Genomic DNA, 13,654 nt, shown 5'->3' on the forward strand with positions numbered 1-13,654 from the left:
TGATGCTACAAAGTCAGCTATTGCTGCTTTTTACAGGCTTCTGATTGGGTAAAATGTGCAAGACAGCAGGTGTATGTGTTTGTGTGTAGACATAGACACTTTTGAAACTACACTTAAATGATAAATGTTTGTATTTGTGTTTGTCTGTCTTTTTTTCTTCTTTCTATTTCCTCTTGCCTGGGTCCGGCTGCGCCAAACACTAAATATGTATATGGACAGGACATATTTATTAAAAATAAATAAATTAATGAAAACAGCTCTTGGCATGATGCAGAATTGCTAATGCCGCTATTATGTTTTTTCTCCGTAAAGTGCTAAGTGAGCATAAACATGCGACATCTGCTGCTCAAAAACACATTGCTCTTAGAACTTGTTTGCATAACAGCAAACCTTTAAGTCTAAATCCCAGATAAGAAATGTGTCTTTCAAGCCAATGTTGGGCGAGTGTGTGTGACAGAGAAAAAAAAAGCTACACGGAGTGGAAATTGTTCAGGGCCACCTCAATCAATCAATCAATGTTTACTTATATAGCCCTAAATCACTAGTGTCTCAAAGGGCTGCACAAACCACTACGACATCCTCGGTAGGCCCACATAAGGGCAAGGAAAACTCACACCCAGTGGGACATCGGTGACAATGATGACTATGAGAACATGATACTGTGATACTGATGATACTGATGACTATGAGAACATATGAGAACATGATACTGTGAAAGATCAATCCATAATGGATCCAACACAGTCGCGAGAGTCCAGTCCAAAGCGGATCCAACACAGCAGCGAGAGTCCCGTTCACAGCGGAGCCAGCAGGAAACCATCCCAAGCGGAGGCTGATCAGCAGCGCAGAGATGTCCCCAGCCGATACACAGGCGAGCAGTACATGGCCACCGGATCGGACCGGACTCCCTCCACAAAGGAGAGTGGGACATAGAAGAAAAAGAAAAGAAACGGCAGATCAACTGGTCTAAAAAGGGAGTCTATTTAAAGGCTAGAGTATACAAATGAGTTTTAAGGTGAGACTTAAATGCTTCTACTGAGGTAGCATCTCGAAGCGTTACCGGGAGGGCATTCCAGAGTACTGGAGCCCGAAATGAAAAAGCTCTATAGCCCGCAGACTTTTTTTGGGCTTTGGGGATCACTAATAAGCCGGAGTCCTTTGAACGCAGATTTCTTGCCGGGACATATGGTACAATACAATCGGCAAGATAGGATGGAGCTAGACCGTGTAGTATTTTATACGTAAGTAGTAAAACCTTAAAGTCACATCTTAAATGCACAGGAAGCCAGTGCAGGTGAGCCAGTACAGGCGTAATGTGATCAAACTTTCTTGTTCTTGTCAAAAGTCTAGCAGCCGCATTTTGTACCAACTGTAATCTTTTAATGCTAGACATGGGGGGACCCCGAAAATAGTCGAGGCGAGACGTAACAAACGCATGGATAATGATCTCAGCGTCTTTAGTGGACAGAATGGAGCGAATTTTAGCGATATTGCGGAGATGAAAGAAGGCCGTTTTAGTAACGCTTTTAATGTGTGCCTCAAAGGAGAGAGTTGGGTCGAAGATAACACCCAGATTCTTTACCGTGTCGCCTTGTTTAATTGTTTGGTTGTCAAATGTTAGAGTTGTATTATTAAATAGAGTTCGGTGTCTAGCAGGACCGATAATCAGCATTTCCGTTTTTTTGGCGTTGAGTTGCAAAAAGTTAGCGGACATCCATTGTTTAATTTCATTAAGACACGCCTCCAGCTGACTACAATCCGGCGTGTTGGTCAGCTTTAGGGGCACCTGTTGGTTAACGTTAAAAAATCTGTCCCCAAATATAAGACATAACATTAAATATATATATTTTTAGGGTAATAAATACGGTCTTATATTTTGGTTTGAAGTGTATATTTGAATGTGAACGTTGAACATTTGGTGCTAATTGGTATATGACATGATCAAGAACGTAGCTGTTTAACTTTAACCTTTGAGCCACTGGTACGTATTTATTTATGTAGGTATGTATGTGTGTACGTGTATATGTGTGCGAGAGTGACGGAAAGAAAATGTTGACTTGCCATATGGTGGTCTTCACATATAATGATGCAGTGTTTCCCACAGGCCAGGCATCTATTTGTGGTGGTGTGGTCGCGAGCGGCGGGGGCGTGGGTGGGGGAGAGGCAACGGCGGAGGCGATGAACAAGAAGAACGGGGAGTTGGAATATAATTACAACACTTTATGTACATATTTATATAATATTTACATATTTATATAATATGTAACTACAAGCTCCATTCACAGACAGAGTCCCATTGCTTTTATGAGCGGTCGAGGGAGTCAAAACGCGAAAAAAAAAAATATTTTTTATTTTCATTTGTTTATTTATTTATTTATTTTTTATTTGTGGCGGCCGTCACAAATAAATGAATGTGTGGGAAACCCTGGGATGTGTAGACCTCAAATACAACACACATTTTTTTCAGACTTCATTTTGAGAGTAATGCATTGTTGTTGTACTATTAACAATGTAAATTTTAAGAGCCTAAATACTTTTATATGTTTGGCGCTCGTAAAGATATTGCCGTCAAAATGTCATTCCAAAGTCATTTTTGCATAATAGGGGGACCTTTAAGACATTTTTCGTATGTTTGTGAGAGTGACTGAAAAAAAAACTGTAACATATTTGAGGTGGGTGGTGGTGTACAGGTATAAAAACTAATTTTTTAAATACCTTTTACGGTACATTGGAATGTAAACGTGAGATTAAAGTGAGTTTTTGAAAGCCTTTAAAAACCTTCAAAAAAAAAAAACCTCAACAGTAGTACCAAACGCTCTCAGCCTGATCCAGAATGTTTAATGCCGCTATCATCCCGATTCTTGAAAGTGCTGAGTAAGCATTACTACAACAGGTGCAAGACACTATAAGGAAGGGCTCTTGCACTGTTACAAATATCGCCATGAGTGAGTCTTTGATCTAATTAAAGCCGACAGTGGATGACGGTGTTGACTTTAATCCACAAGAACAATTTTTGCTGAGATGAAACCACAGAATGCATTTTTTTTATTAGAGCCAGATGGCTGGCGATTGCTATCTCCAATGATATTTGTCACTTATCAGCTGTGTGGCTCCCCGATCAATAGAAGAGTGGAGATTGAGGTTGGTCTCCTCGAAAGATTGTCTCCACATTTCCCCAGACCCCCTGTTTATCTCTGAAAACATAACCCACGCTGTTAATCAATATCCATCCCAGCTTGCTGATTTGTTATGGGTCAAGACCCAAAATGAATTACGGTTTCTGGTCCTGGTGGGGGCCTTAATAACACACACCACTTTTGATGGATATAGATTGCAGAAGTGTTAGTTTTTTTTTTTTTACATTAAGAGAGTCTTGTTTTAGTTGCTTCTAAATGTGTTATGCATTCAAAATCATGTATTTAAAAAGGTAGAGACTAGGGTTGTACGGTATACCGGTATTAGTATAGTACCGCGATACTAATGAATCATTTTCGGTACTATACCGCCTCTGAAAAGTACCGGTGCCCTACCCCACCCTCCACGCCACGGTCGTCGTCACGTCATGACATTGCTGGTTTACGAGCAGACGAGCATGTTCGGTAGTGCACAATCACAGAGTACTCACAAGCAGACACAGTATGTAGACAGAAAAGGGAGAACGGATACATTTTGGCTTAAAAACTAACAATAAAGGTGAAGCTATAACACTGAAACGCCCTCAGGGTGAGGTGCTTTAAGACATGGCTAGCTAGCTAGCGGCTAAAGTCCAGCCGCAGTCTGCAGTGTTTTAGCTACTTCTAAATCACTAATCCTGGTCTCCCTAGCGACAAATAAAGTAAGGGTCAATTTTCCTTTTAACAAATTGTCCATCCATCCATCCATCCATTTTATTCCCTTTCGGGGTCGCGGGGGGCGCTGGCGCCTATCTCAGCTACAATCGGGCGGAAGGCAGGGTACACCCTGGACAAGTCGCCACCTCATCGCAGGGCCAACACAGATAGACAGACAACATTCACACTCACATTCACACACTAGGGCCCATTTAGTGTTGCCAATCAACCTATCCCCAGGTGCATGTCTTTGGAAGTGGGAGGAAGCCGGAGTACCCGGAGGGAACCCACGCATTCACGGGGAGAACATGCAAACTCCACACAGAAAGATCCCGAGCCTGGATTTGAACCGAGGACTGTAGGACTTTCGTATTGTGAGGCAGACGCACTAACCCCTCTTCCACCGTGAAGAAATAAATATATAAAAACAAAAATCTACTTCGTTAGATATTCTAATTTTATTACGTTTTTTTGCATTATCATTTGCAAGTTTGTGGTTTTGAAAAATCACAATCACAAGATTTTATTTTAAAAAAAAAGTTGGTATTAATTTTTATAGTAACAATAAATTATTTATAATGTTTACGTATTGAGATACTTTTAATCGGGTTTTATATAGGATCTTCTTACATTTTCTAGTGACTTTTTCTTCCATTGGAGAGAACATTTTAGCTTTGGACTCTTCCACTTAAAGGCCTACTGAAACCCACTACTACCGACCACGCAGTCTGATAGTTTATATATCAATGATGAAATATTAACATTGCAACACATGCCAATACGGCCTTTTTAGTTTACTAAATTGCAATTTTAAATTTCCCGCGAAGTGTCGTGTTGAAAACATCGCAGAATGCTGACGTGTATGCGTGACGTCACGGACTGTTAGAAAATATTAGCGCTGCGCACACATACAGGTAAAAGTCGTCTGCTTTAACCGCATAATTGCACAGTATTTTGGACATCTGTGTTGCTGAATCTTTTGCAATTTGTTCAATTAATAATGGAGAAGTCAAAGTAGAAAGGTGGAGTAGGGAAGCTTTAGCCTTTAGCCACACAAACACATTCTTTGTTTAAAATTCCCGGAGGTGAAACTTTACCTTTGATCAGAGCGGTCAAGCGAAATTGGATCCCGACCACTCGTCAACCAGCAGTTTTTGGTGAGAAAATTGTGGTAAAAAGTCGCCACTTACCGGAGATCAGCTGAGCTTGTGCCGTCCGTACAGCTGCCGTCGACTTCCATCAGACACTGGCGTCAAGACACCCGTGGACACACCCTTCCGACTATCAGGTACTATTAAACTCACTAAAACACTAGCAACACAATGGATAGAGAAGGGATTTCCCAGAATTATCCTAGTAAATGTGTCTAAAAACATCTGAATCCGTCCCAATGCAATCGCGTGTTTTTTTTTTAACCTGATTTTTTATTTTTTTTTTCTAGTCCATCGCTATCAATAACCTCAAACACGAATCTTTCATCCTCGCTCAAATTAATGGGGAAATTGTCGTTTTTTCGGTCCGAATAGCTCTTTTTGTTGGAGGCTCCCATTAAAAACAATGTGAGGATGTGAGGAGCCCTCAACGGGTGACGTCATCATCTGCGACTTCTGGTAAAGGCAGGGCTTTTCTGTTAGCGACCAAAAGTTGCGAACTTTATCGTCGATCTTCTTTACTAAATCCTTTCAGCAAAAATACGGCAATATCGGGAAATGACCAAGTATGACACATAGAATGGACCTGCTATCCCCGTTTAAATAAGAACATCTCATTTCAGTAGGCCTTTAAGTTCATTGCTGTTACATCACAACAGGCACACGAGCCAAAGTGCAAGAGACCAGCATATTCCCCTGCATTTTTATGCTACATGTTAAACTTAATCTTCTGCATTAATATCTCAAAGTTCTCTGTACTCCCCTTTCGGCTTTTGGATTGGCCCTCGCCCACTGCTTAGCTTGTCTTGGCAGGTGTTGTGTAGTGGGCGTTTGGAGCTGCTAATGGCTGCCTGCAAGCTGCATGTGAACCCACACTTGAACCTTGTAAAACTTTAAAAAACCCTCAAATATGTCACTGCAAAGATTTGGTAAAGGCCCTTTTTTGAATGACTATAGCGGTCGTAATGAGAACATTTCCCAATATTCCTAACTGACCAGGGGCTTCATATTACAAGAGTTGCGTGGATTTCCTACTAAAAATAGATGTACGTTTGAATCTTGAAAACTACGTATGCAAGTAGAAATTTAGATGTATTTGTATGGGCTTCACGGTGGCAGAGGGGTTAGTGCGTCTGCCTCACAATACGAAGGTCCTGCAGTCCTGGGTTCAAATCCAGGCTCGAGATCTTTCTGTGTGGAGTTTGCATGTTCTCCTCGTGACTGCGTGGGTTCCCTCCGGGTACTCCGGCTTCCTCCCACTTCCAAAGACATGCACCTGGGGATAGGTTGATTGGCAACACTAAATTGGCCCTAGTGTGTGAATGTGAGTGTGAATGTTGTCTGTCTATCTGTGTTGGCCCTGCAATGAGGTGGCGACTTGTCCAGGGTGTACCCCGCCTTCCGCCCGATTGTAGCTGAGATAGGCGCCAGCGCCCCCCGCGACCCTAAAAGGGAATAAGCGGTAGAAAATGGATGGATGGATGGATGGATGTATTTGTATTCTACCGAGGATGTCGTTGTGGTTTGTGCAGCCCTTTGAGACAGTTGTGTTTTAGGGCTATATAAATAAACATGTGATGTATTTCCAAGCACATTTCTTTGTTACGTGGAATCGATCTGAGGAGACATGGCACGCCCAGACCACGCCTACGTTACTCCCCGTTTTAAATTTACGAGTCACATTGAACGTAGCCATGTGCTCATGTGCTGTAACGTTGGGGCCAATCACAAGTCGGTAGGAGGTGCTTGGAGCCAACGACAGTGTTTTAAGATTGCTGTGTGCTCTGGGAACCGCAAGCTGAAATAAAAAAACAATGGTCGGTCATCGTGAAGGTGTGCAATAAGATGGGTGCATATCTTCAGTTATCCAAAGGCATTCAAAAACGATCAGAGGTTGTGGTTAAGGAGGCTTGTAGCCAACACCGTCAGGTACGAAAGTGAACACACAGGTCTGTCTATAAGAATAAAAAGTTGCATTGGGGCGGTATAGCTCGGTTGGTAGAGTGGCCGTGCCAGCAACTTGAGGGTTGCAGGTTCGATTCCCGCTTGTGCCATCCTAGTTACTGCCGTTGTGCCCTTGGGCAAGACACTTTACCCACCTGCTCCCAGTGCCACCCATACTGGTTTAAATGTAACTTAGATATTGGGTTTCACTATGTAAAGCGCTTTGAGTCACTGGAGAAAAGCGCTATATAAATATAATTCACTTCACTTCACTACACATCACCAAAACAGACAAGTGTTTAAAATCATATAGTTCCCCGAAGCACAGTGCTTGATTCCTGCGGACAAAATAATGGAATGTTGAAATCTTTTAAATGTAAACATGGCCGCATATACGACTCTTGTTTGATTACTCAATAAGAGCTTTTTGTGGTAGCAGCCGTATACGTGACATCCTTCTCGGTTTCCGGATCCGGTGTGGCGCGACTACCCGTTGCTGCTGTCCACCTGACATGGCCAAGGAGTCACAGAAAACCGTTGTGACAACAATATGTGTCAAAATGATTGCCTAGGTAAATTATTATACAGTGGGGTAAAAAAAGTATTTAGTCAGCCACCGATTGTGCAAGTTCTCCCACTTAAAATGACAGAGGTCTGTAATTTTCATCATAGGTACACTTCAACTGTGAGAGACAGAATGTGAAAAAAAATCCAGGAATTCACATTGTAGGAATTTTAAAGAATTGATTTGTAAATTATGGTGGAAAATAAGTATTTGGTCACTTCAAACAAGGAATATCTCTGGCTCTCACAGACCTGTAACTTCTTATTTAAGAAGCTCTTCTGTCCTCCACTTGTTACCTGTATTAATGGCACTTGTTTGAACTATGTATAAAAGACACCTGTCCACAGCCTCAAACAGTCAGACTCCAAACTCCACTATGGCCGAGACCAAAGAGCTGTCGAAGGACACCAGGAAAAGAATTGTAGACCTGCACCAGACTGGGAAGAGTGAATTTACAATAGGCAAGCGGTTTGGTGTGAAAAAATCAACTGTGGGAGCAATTATCAGAAAATGGAAGACATACAAGACCACTGATAATCTCCCTCGATCTGGGGCTCCACGCAAGATCTCATCCCGTGGGGTCAAAATGATCATGAGTGGGGTGAGCAAAAATCCCAGAACCACACGGGGGGACCTGGTGAATGACCTGCAGAAAGCTGGGACCAAAGTGAAGTGAAGTGAAGTGAATTATATTTCATATAGCGCTTTTTCTCTAGTGACTCAAAGCGCTTTACATAGTGAAACCCAATATCTAATTTTTACATATAAACCAGTGTGGGTGGCACTGGGAGCAGGTGGGTAAAGTGTCTTGCCCAAGGACACAACGGCATTGACTAGGAAGGCGGAAGCGGGGATCGAACCTGCAACCCTCAAGTTGCTGGCACGGCCGCTCTACCAACCGAGCTATACCGCCCCAACAACAAAGGTTACCTTCAGTAACACACTACGCCGACAGGGAATCAAATCATGCAGTGCCAGATGTGTCCCCCTGCTTAAGCCAGTGCATGTCCAGGCCCGTCTGAAGTTTGCCAGATAGCACATGGGAAAATGTCATGTGGTCAGATGAAACCAAAATAGAACTTTTTGGTATAAACTCAACTAGTCGTGTTTGGAGGAAGAAGAATACTGAGTTGCATCCCAAGAACACCATAACTACTCTGGAGCATGGGGGTGGAAACATCATGCTTTTGGGCTGTTTTTCTGCTAAGGGGACAGGACAATTGATCCGTGTTAAGGAAAGAATGAATGGGGCCATGTATCGTGAGATTTTGAGCCAAAACCTCTTTTCCATCAGTGAGAGCTTTGAATGGTTGACCAAATACTTATTTTCCACCATAATTTACAAATAAATTCTTTAAAATTCCTACAGTGTGAATTCCTGGATTTTTTTTTCACATTCTGTCTCTCACAGTTGAAGTGTACCTATGATGAAAATTACAGACCTCTGTCATCATTTTAAGTGGGAGAACTTGCACAATCGATGGCTGACTAAATACTTTTTTGTCCCACTGTATGTCCTCACAAATCATAATGTGATACGAATAATTAAATAGATTGAAGAAAAGGTGAATTTGCTGTCCTTGCCTCAATGTTTTTTACATTGTTGAAATTTAAAAGTATTCCCCCATGTGGATGTGTTCAAGTACCTCGTAGTCTTGTTCACGAGTGGGGGAAGAGTGGATCGTGAGATCGACAGGCTGACCGGGGCGGCGTCTTCAGTAATGCGGAAGCTGTATCGATCCGTTGTGGTGAAGAAGGAGCTGAGCCGGAAGGCAAAGCTCTCAATTTACCGGTCGATCAACGTTCCCATCCTCACCTATGGTCATGAGCCTTGGGTTATGACCAAAAGGACAAGATCACGGGTATAAGCGGCCGAAATAAGTTTCCTCCGCCGGGTGGCGGGGCTCTCCCTTAGAGATAGGGTGAGAAGCTCTGTCATTCGGGAGGAGCTCAAAGTAAAGCCGCTGCTCCTCCACATCGAGAGGAGCCAGATGAGGTGGACCGGGCATTTGTTCAGGATGCCACGCGAACGCCTCCCTAGGGAGGTGTTTAGGGCCCGTCCGACCGGTAGGAGGCCACGGGGAAGACCCAAGACACGTTGGGAAGACTATGTCTACCAAATGGCCTGGGACCGCCTCGGGATCCCCCGAGAGGAGCCGGACGAAATGGCTGGGGAGAGGGAAGTCTGGGCTTCTCTGCCCAGACCTCGGATAAGTGGAGGAAAATGGATGGATGGATGAAATAAAAAAATCCGGACAACCATCTGTGTTACCAGAGTATCCACAGCCTGTAGAAACGTATGTACTGTACGTCAGCCATGAAGCGAGTCTGAGGCAGTGCACATTCCATTCCACGTAAGCTTGCTTAAACAAGTTTGTTACATGAGAATCTTAATAGCTTATCTTTGTGTTCGAAACTCAGCTGGTCTGCTAACACAGACCCGCAGACGTGAGCACATCACCCCTATATTAGCGTCCCTTCACTGGCCCCTGTGCGTTATCGAATCAATTTTAAACTCATTCTATTTGCTTTTAAATGTCTAAACAACCTGGCGCCACCATATCTCTCCGACCTCCTTCCGCCTTACTGCCCCACTCGATCCCTAAGATCAGCCGATCAGCTGCTACTGACGTTCTATGACACAAGGCTGAAGCTTAGAGGTGACAGAGCTTTCGCTGCTGCTCCTCCCAAGCTCTGGAACGACCTACCTCTGAGTGTTAGACAAGCCTCCTCTCTTCCTGTTTTTAAATCTCTTAAAAACATACTTTTATTCCTTGGCTTTTAACACTAAGTGATATCCATCCCGTAATGGCGCGCCAGTATACACCTGCTGTGAACCTGTTTTTATGTTTTTAGGTTTTATTTATTTATTTTTTATCATGTTCTGTTTGTGTTGTGTTGTTTGCTCGGTCCTCGTATTATCTTTTAACCTGCCCATTGTACAGCACTTTGGCTACCCCTGTGGTAAATTTGAAATCTGCTTTATAAATAAAGTTGATTTGATTTGAAAAAATTTAATATCCAAAACCGTAATAAATGTAAGTAATATTGATGAAAAAATAAAAGAAACATGTTTTGAATAGGGCTTCACGGTGGCAGAGGGGTTAGTGCGTCTGCCTCACATTACGAAGGTCCTGCAGTCCTGGGTTCAAATCCAGGCTCGGGGATCTTTCTGTGTGGAGTTTGCATGTTCTCCCCGTGAATGCGTGGGTTCCCTCCGGGTACTCCGGCTTCCTCCCACCTCCAAAGACATGCACCTGGGGATAGGTTGATTGGCAACACTAAATTGGCCCTAGTGTGTGAATGTGAGTGTGAATGTTGTCTGTCTATCTGTGTTGGCCCTGCGATGAGGTGGCGACTTGTCCAGGGTGTACCCTGCCTTCCGCCCGATTGTAGCTGAGATAGGCGCCAGCGCCCCCCGCGACCCCGAAAGGGAATAAGCGGTAGAAAATGGATGGATGATTTGATTCTTTGGACGCGGAAGACAGTCATTGGTTGTTTGTTCTTTAAAGACATAATTTATAAGTAAAGAATGGTCCACATCATCCGGCAGTTAGAATGAAAACATCTGCGACTCATCAAATGAGTCTCGAGAAAGGCTAAGTGAGCGTTGAGTAATTAAGACCTCACTTAATGACCTTGTGTTGCTGCCATTTCCTCAAATTAGCTCATTGCCTCTTTGAAAGAAAACCGCCCGGGTAAATGGATGTGACATTTGAAGCATTTTAAGGTGTCTAAAGGTGAAGAGGGGCACCTCAATGAAAGGTCTTTGAGTAATACATGCCGGCCACCACTATAATTTGTATAAACAGACTGTATGTATTGAAAAACTCCTTAATTGCCCCTGAGTGAATTCAAGCTACTTTGCTGTCAATGATCCCCTGATTAGCTGCGTCCTTTTACAACAATGCCTTCAATGTATTCCTATGCAGCATTCTTCCAATGGTCCATAGCTGCATAATAAGCTTCATAATGAAGAAAGCAGAGAATGGGACTGTTTCCTTGCAAGAGCTCATTTCTTAAAGGGCTTTTATTAAAATGAAGGGGGACATAAACAAAAGCTTGCTTCCAGTCAAACCAGGATTAGCATGAGAAGCAGGAGCTCAGTGAAGGCACCTTTGCAATACCTATAGTAGACATTTCTGTTGTTGACTTGAATCGATTGGTTAAACACAGAGAGTAAGTGCAAAGGAAACCAAAGCTTAAATACCATGCTGACTCTGCTCTTTTGCTGTCTTTTGCTTTCTCAAGGTCATCGATTACGACAGTCTACATCGAAGTTTTGCCACCCAACAACCAGAGCCCTCCGCGTTTTCCCCGGCAACAGTACAGCCTGGAGATCAGCGAAGCTATGAGGACGGGAGCCACGGTGCTCAACCTTCAGGTGTGTACACAAAACTACACACATTCACATACACACACACACACACACACAATGTAAGTCCTCTTTTTCATAAGCCGTTTAAAGAAAAATATTGTCTCAAAGGTCCTACATTTCGAGTAATTATAAATTATTTACATACATGATAAAGGGGTTGTACTTGTATAGCGCTTTTCTACCTTCAAGGTACTCAAAAGGCTTTGACACTACTTCCACATTCACCCATTCACACACACATTCACACACTGATGGAGGGAGCTGCCATGCAAGCCGCTAACCAGCATCCATCAGGAGCAAGGGTGAAGTGTCTTGCTCAGGACACAACGGACGTGACGAGGTTGGTACTAGGTGGGGATTGAACCATTGACCCTCGGGTTGCGCACGGCCACTCACCCGCTGCGCCACGCCGTCCTAAGAACCCCCGGTTGTGTTTTTGGGGTGCCCAAAGTGGACTTTATTTCACCGTCTTGTCGTTTCTTTTGGCCAGCCAAAGTGTGGCTTACCAAATGTAATACATACAGTACAATCAGGCTGACTGACCTCTTTTAAGCTTAAAAAAACAAAATGATTGGACTTAAAGATGTCCTAGTCAACATTTTTGGCCTCAGAACCGATTTCGAGTCCCGATCTGGTACTTAAACAACAGATTATAGTCCTGAAAATGTTTTATAGAAAGTAAATAAAAGACACTTGACACATTTTTATAAAGCTTATCTTATATAATTTTGAATTTGCTAGTATTGCAGTAAATGCAGTGAGGTATTAGATTTGTGGTTTAAATGCTACAATTTTTTTCTAACAAAATAAAGTGGCTTGTGCAGTATAAGTAAAAAATAAACTAATATTGGCTCCCTTTTAAATAATTTGGGTTTTGCTCTCAAAGCCTTTCTGTATCCAGAGACTTATTTACTTTGTAAATCATAATGGCTTAACCATTAATTGTTCTTTAGTCCTCCAGTGATAATGTCATTTGGATGAAACAGAGTTTATATTTGGTCATGTTGGTCAGGATTAGTATCTCAGAAGCATCTTCGCACTGTGGGTAGATGACACGTTCGTCGCAGATTGCTCTCAAATTCGAGGCGGTGTCTGGCGATAGAGGCGGCTTCCTAGAATTTATGCAACTGCTGCATGTGTGTAACAGGGAATTGGGGAATGAAAATGCGTCTCCCTGAGTGTGCATCCCTTTTGAGGGAATATTTACCCATGTAAACAATGGACCACAGCTGCGGTAAAGATGGGCTTGGCCCTGCAGCAAATTACCCAATATCCCAACGCAATATCGGCACCCAATCTAACCCCATGATTTCTAATTGGATTTTTACAGCACATTTAAAGACACTCAAAGTACTTCACATTGAGAGCTCACAGTCATTGATATGAAAGGCAAACTAGTTGCACATAGCATAACATCATGCTAGGTAGCCATTTTGGATGGGGGATAAAAGCCCAAAATGGTCAAACATACAGCTCACACTTCTGTAGTTGAGGTTCTGATAGTTGGCACGGATTTATTTCAAGATTTGTAGTGAAGCCTCTTTTTTGTATTTTTATCAAAGTTGTAGGTACAGTGGGGCAAAAAGTATTTAGTCAGCCACCGATTGTGCAAGTTCTCCCACTTAAAATGATGACAGAGGTCTGTAATTTTCATCATAGGTACACTTCAACTGTGAGAGACAGAATGTGAAAAAAAAATCCAGGAATTCACATTGTAGGAATTTTAAAGAATTTATTTGTAAATTATGGTGGGAAAAAGTATTTGGTAAATCTTTCAAAGCTCTCA

At 42.7% G+C, this 13,654-nt stretch overlaps 1 protein-coding gene across 4 annotated transcripts in view; it reads left to right on the plus strand.

Moving 5' to 3' along the window:
* pcdh15b (protocadherin-related 15b) overlaps positions 1–13,654 on the plus strand; it is a 375,223-nt gene that overhangs the window by 168,493 nt on the left and 193,076 nt on the right. For all 4 annotated transcript variants that reach the window (XR_009807925.1, XM_061909585.1, XM_061909586.1 and 1 more), the window contains one exon: positions 11,742–11,874. Coding sequence is in view for 3 of the 4 variants with exons in the window: in XM_061909585.1 (XP_061765569.1) it covers positions 11,742–11,874 (133 nt within the window). In the remaining variant the exon portion in view is untranslated. The remainder of the gene's footprint in view (positions 1–11,741; positions 11,875–13,654) is intronic.

This window comes from Nerophis ophidion, linkage group LG08, assembly GCF_033978795.1.
Source record: "Nerophis ophidion isolate RoL-2023_Sa linkage group LG08, RoL_Noph_v1.0, whole genome shotgun sequence".
Taxonomy (NCBI): Eukaryota; Metazoa; Chordata; class Actinopteri; order Syngnathiformes; family Syngnathidae; genus Nerophis; species Nerophis ophidion.